Raw genomic sequence first — 6154 nt, 5'->3', positions numbered from 1 at the left:
GTTTGATGATTCAATGAATTTGGATAACATGTGATCTGAACATCAACTGCATCTCGAATTCAACTCCTCTTGAGGCAATATTGGGATTCGCTAGATATCCCTTATAAATTAATATCATCAAGGCGAAACGGTTAGACGTAAACGAAAGCGTCTTGGCCTGGTGTTAGAACATGGTTGGTAGAACATTTTTTGTCATTTACACTTTCCTTCATCTCCACTCTGAGGAGTGCCAGTTTGTAAAATACACAATAGGAAAAATCTTGCCAGGCAGAGGAACAATTGTATGTGAACTAATACGTCTTGGCAATGAATCTTCGTCGGTGGATCAGTCAGAATGAAAAGCATCGTATCCAGCGCTTCGATCCTAGCGGATCCCTCGTCGCCTACCGGCTTGTCAATATGTGTGTGTATAATATGTGTGTGTATAATATGTGTGTATAATATGTGTATGATCACATATCAATATGTGTATATATAATGTGTATAATGTCATGTATAACATGTGTATTATCACATTTCAATATGTGTCTAATTAATATGTATAATAAGTATAACATGTGTATGATCACATATCAATATGTGTGTGTATAATATGTGTATGATCACATATCAATATGTGTGTGTATAATATGTGTGTATAATATGTGTATGATCACATATCAATATGTGTGCAATTAATAGGTATAATATGTATAATATGTGTATGATCACATATCAATATGTGTGTGTATAATATGTGTATGAACACATATCAATATGTGTGTATATAATGTGTATGATCACATATTAATATGTGTTTATAATATGTATAATGCCATGTATAACATGTGTATTATCACATTTCAATATGTGTGTAATTAATATATATAATATGTATAACATGTGTATGATCACATATCAATATGTGTGTAATTAATATGTATAATATGTATAACATGTGTATGATCACATATCAATATGTGTGTAATTAATATGTATAATATGTATAACAAGTGTATGATCACATATCAATATGTGTGTCTATAATATGTGTATGATCACATATCAATATGTGTGTATGTATATATGTATGTATATATATATATATATATAATGTCATGTATAACATGTGTATTATCGCATTTCAATATGTGTGTAATTAATATCAAAAACATGTGTATGATCACATATCAATATATGTGTGTATAATATGTATAACTCGCATAACCCGCGCTCTGCGTGACATGTTGGGGTGGGTGTGTTTGAGAAAGGAACTGATGCAGAGTATCAGTAGTAATTTTACTTTAATGCAGTAAGTGGAATACGATTTCACTGTTTCAGAACCATTTTATTTACTTTTTTTTTGTACCATGCACCTCATATGGTCTTTGAGATAATGTAAGCCGAATATCACGTCACTCGAGCGCAGAACAAAGTCGAAGATAGCGCGACACGAAACCACAAACTCGGAAATAATATATAAGATGCCATGTATAACATGTGTATTATCACATTTCAATATGTGTGTAATTAATATGTATAATATGTATAACATGTGTATTATCACATATCAATATGTGTGTATAATATGTGTATGATTACATATCAATATGTATATATATATATATATATATATATATATATATATATATATATATATATATGTAATATGTATAATGTCATGTATAACATGTGTATTATCACATTTCAATATGTGTGTGTTAATAATATGTATAATATGTATAACATGTATATGATCCCATATCAATATATGTGTGTATAATGTGTGTATAATATGTGTATGATCACCTATCAATATGTGTGTATAATATGTTTAATACGACACATATAATATGATGTATAGTTGAATACATATAATATGTTACATATATGCAACTGTTTAGCAAGAAGGGCCTTTAAAAACAATTGTACATGTCCTGTCTGTCCTGTCCTATGTTGTCAATAAACTACTCCCTCAAACTTTTGTGAAATCGTACTGAACTTCCAGGCTGCACCGAGCTCTCCCATGTGTATGTTCTCAGGGTAGTTTTTAGAAATTTTTAGAATTGGTTTAAAAAAAAATTAGAATCTTCAACTTCAATTGCTTATAAAAATGTAATATCATGAATATTACAAATGAATTTGCAAGTAAATATTTCAATTCTAATTGGTGTAAATCATGACAACATGGCAACTCATGTACTTATCCTCAGTTAAAACAAGTCTGTCTACATAGTGATGCATGGTGAGGTGTTTTGAATTGCATAGCGGGAGCTGTTTTGTATTACGTGGAGGTGAGGTGTTTTTGATGATATGGCAGTAATCCTGGTGTTGACTTAATGGTTAGGGTGGCTGGCTTGGGGTCCCAGGGTCCTGAGTTGTAATCCGCGTCGGCCACTGAGTTAACGCCAGGTAGGGTTGACTCAGCCTGTCATCATTCTGAGGTTGGCAAAATGAGCACCAGTGCACTGGTAATAAGGGAACTGCATCAGCAGCATAGCGGCATCCCTAACCAATGATGCAACTAGTAACCACAAGGCTGCACATGAGTGTAATGATGTGGCGATGAGGTGTTTTTAATAATGTGGTGGTGTTTGTCTCACTTTTGTGACATGCGGTGACGCGAGTGTAGCGAGCCGATCCACGCTAGTATACATATTCTCATTTCTGTTTCAGTTGTGGTCTCTGACAAACATAGAACCATCCACTGCGTAAAGCCAGGTCAGCTGCCACACTGGTAACCACAGCATCAGGCAGCCTACATGGCCTTAGAAGCTTTTTATTGGCAAATTGCCAGCCCACCCCTTTGTAAAATGAATGTTATTAGCTGTGTAATTGATAGATAAACAGTGTGATGTGTGCTCGGCACTCCCTGTTCTTCAGGACCCTTGCAGCAAGTGCTGGTGGTGCTGGTATATTTTTTCTGATTGAATTACACATTGAATAAACAAACCAAAATCAATATTTTAATGAGCCACATGTGAATATACTGTAAATAGCTTAACAAAACATAAAGTCATATTAATCACAGTGATGTCGATGTTAAGTCAGAATCGGTATGAAAATATTATTATATGTGTTGCATGTACGTTGTTTTCTCCCACAACACACTTGTCCCAAAGTTCACCAGCCGTGATTGGTGTGTGTGTGTGTGTGTGTGTGTGTGTGTGTGTGTGTGTGTGTGTGTGTGTGTGTGTGTGTGTGTGTGTGTGTGTGTGTATGTGTACATCTTTTTTAAACTTCATCAATGCACATTTTGCTTTCAAGCCTTATTTCAAATATGACCTATGGAGCTTCATTTACATCCAAGTACCTAACATTATTCTAATGAACCGAATAAATTTTCCTGGCTTATCTTTGAAGTGGAGATTAAATCACTCCTTTGGACATTGCCATATTTAAACTTTGTGTTGACATTTTTTGAATTTTGATTTTGCAGACTTATTTTGATTTTAAATAATGAAACATACTGTACCTTCTCTAAATGTCTCCCAATTATTATATATTTTGGTGCCTCTCCGCAAGATGCATAATTACAGATATCATCAGCGTAATGTACCAATAATCGAATTGTGTTTTGTGTTTCTATGCAGTTGGAGATTTTGTTGTCAACAGAAATAAACGTATTTGGACATAGAAAGGTAAAGTCTCAGCGGAAGGGTGTTCAGTGACATGAGCAGGAGTTGTGGCGCAAAGTCAAGAGAAGAAATCTGGTGGAAAGAGGAAGAGTCACCGCATGCGAAAGAGGTGAAAGAGCTGCAACTACAGTCAGAGGAAAAAGCAGGACATATACAAAAAACAAAAACAAGGAGCAGCAGAAAAAAGAAAAGGAGACTGCGACTCAAACAGGAAAAGAGGAAGACACCACACAAGAAACTAAAGCAGTAGGAAGAGGTTATGTGGCAGAAAGAGGAAGAAGCCAAACACAAAAAATAAAAAGAGGCACCCTAGCATAAACAGAAAGAGGCAATGGAGTTGAAGAAGGAAGCAGCACTGTGGGAGAAGAAGGAGGAGGACCAGTGGGAAAAAGAGGAAAAGGAATTGTTGCTTAAACAGATAGAGGCAATAGAGCTGAGGGAGGAAGAAGCACTGTGGGAGAAAGAGGACCTCTGGGAGACAAAGGAAGATCAGGCATTGTTGCTTAAACAGAAAGAGGCAATGGAGTTGAAGAAGGAAGCAGCACTGTGGGAGAAAAAGGAGGAGGACCAGTGGGGAAAAGAGGAAAAGGAATTGTTGCTTAAACAGATAGAGGCAATAGAGCTAAGGGAGGAAGAAGCACTGTGGGAGAAAGAGGACCTCTGGGAGACAAAGGAAGAGATGCTGTGGTTCAAAAAGCAGCAGGAACTGTGGCAGAAAGATTTCCAGATTTTGTGGCAAAAAGAGCAAGAAGCACTTCAGAGGAAAGAGCAAAGGGATCTCTGCTGGAAGAAACAACAGGTACTGGCTTGGAAAAAGTACGAGGCACTACAATGGGAACGGCAAGAAGTATTGCGACGGGAACAGCAAGAGACAATGCGTTGGAAGCAGCAAAAGGTAATACAACACATAAAGCACGAGGAATCATGGTGCAAAAATCAAGAAAAGCTTCGCCAAAAAGAACGACTGGAGCTGCAGCGAAAAGAACATGAGGCAGCGAAGTGGAAAGGGAAAGAGCTATCACGACATAACGGTCAAAAAGATCTGAGGTTCAATGATGGCAGTCATGGAACTTGGAAAGAACAACCTCAGCAGCCGTGGTACCAAGGGCAACACAAACTGCGACAGAAAGAGAAAGATGAACCGCAGTGGAAAGGGGAAGAACTGCAGCAAGAGAAGTACCAGCTTTTTGAGGAGTTGAAGAAGGTAAGGACTTCCCATTATTTTTGGTTCCACATGTTCGACACAATCGCAGCCATTACCAATCACAGCCAAGACCTGATAAGGATCAACAAACCTCTTGGATTTGACTGTGACATGTGCCTGTTTATTCATTATCTTGAGGAACAAAAGGATGTACAACAAATACTGCAAACAAAATTTGGGTTCCGTAGAAATACAAAAAGACTTTGACACCTATCTCTTGGGTTAAATCGTTTTGGAAACGGTTTCTTAGTTCCCTGACTGACATCATTGAACTTTACCAAATACATTTTCAAGCTTATGAAGATATCGACTCTTCGGTCATAGCTCTCTTTGGTCATTTCTTTGCAAAGGTCTTTTTTTTTAATGATTTATTTTTGTTTATGTATCGTAACTCTTTTGAACATTTGTTTGTGAAGGTTCCCATGAGGAAAGGCCTACCAACTCCACCACCGTCCAAAGTGAACCAGTCCCACAAATCACAAGGTAAGCTACAACCTTGTTCTCAGGTATATGACATAATATTTTTGGTGAACCTTTCCCATTGATCAATGACTGTTTGGTCTTGCATTTGACCCCCAGCCAGTGATTTCTTCTTCTTCTTCTTCTTCTTCTTCTTCTTCTTCTTCTTCTTCTTCTTCTTCTTCTTCTTCTTCTTCTTCTTCTTCTTCTTCTTCTTCTTCTTCTTCTTCTTCTTCTTCTTCATTCATATGTGGCACAAGGCTGTGGGGTAGCATCATTGGCTAAGGATGTGGCTGTGCCACTGATGCAATACCCTCTGCTGGCTCATGCAGGAATTTGGAATTTGGACGTGGTGCTGGCGATAGCTTACTTACTCTTCCGAATGACACCATGGGATCTTTAACGTACACCAACGAATGCTGGCAGACGGGATTCCCATTTAATGTCCATCTGAGGGATGGCACACACATTGTTGCCTCGCCCTGCCTGTGATATACCAGGATGACAGTTTATAGCTGGGTTGGGATTCAAACTCAGGCTAGACAGCTTAGAGGGGAGTGTGTGTACCTCTAGGGCCAAGGCCATCCTGTTAGTCCAGCCATTGACTGAGAATAAGGAAATCTGCTGATGTTAATGAACAAACATGGAATATGACAAAAAGTTGCTGCGGAATGAAACACTTATAAAGTTTGCCTGCAGGGCAGTAATGGTGTTAGAAAAGCAAGATCTGAGGGAAGGGCTTGACTCAATTATGTTGTAAAGTATCGTTTATAAACAGGCAAAAAAGGGTTGGCTTTGAATGAATGATGATGGCCAAAAATAGGTTAGACTTCAGAAAAGAGACTGATGTTGTTAGTTGATGCATTTGACTTTG

General features: G+C 37.6%; 1 protein-coding gene across 9 annotated transcripts in view; it reads left to right on the top strand.

Annotated features, from left to right (window-relative positions):
• The window catches only part of LOC147026975 (uncharacterized), a 32376-nt gene that overhangs the window by 15822 nt on the left and 10400 nt on the right, over nt 1-6154 (top strand). For 8 of the 9 annotated variants that reach the window (XM_085882928.1, XM_085882925.1, XM_085882931.1 and 5 more), the window contains exons 2-3: nt 3573-4821; nt 5238-5304. In XM_085882928.1, coding sequence (XP_085739054.1) covers nt 3949-4821; nt 5238-5304 — 940 coding nt within the window. In that variant the 5' untranslated portion in view covers nt 3573-3948. Of the gene's footprint in view, nt 1-2288; nt 2701-3572; nt 4822-5237; nt 5305-6154 lie in introns of those variants that run through there. The other variant, XM_085882929.1, reaches the window with a different exon arrangement.

Source organism: Eptatretus burgeri, chromosome 5 (genome assembly GCF_056783735.1).
Source record: "Eptatretus burgeri isolate ZD-2024b chromosome 5, Ebu_testis_v1, whole genome shotgun sequence".
In the NCBI taxonomy this organism is placed as follows: domain Eukaryota; kingdom Metazoa; phylum Chordata; class Myxini; order Myxiniformes; family Myxinidae; genus Eptatretus; species Eptatretus burgeri.
The sequence above is the reverse complement of the archived record's forward strand: the minus strand, read 5'-3'. Positions and strand labels throughout refer to the sequence as shown.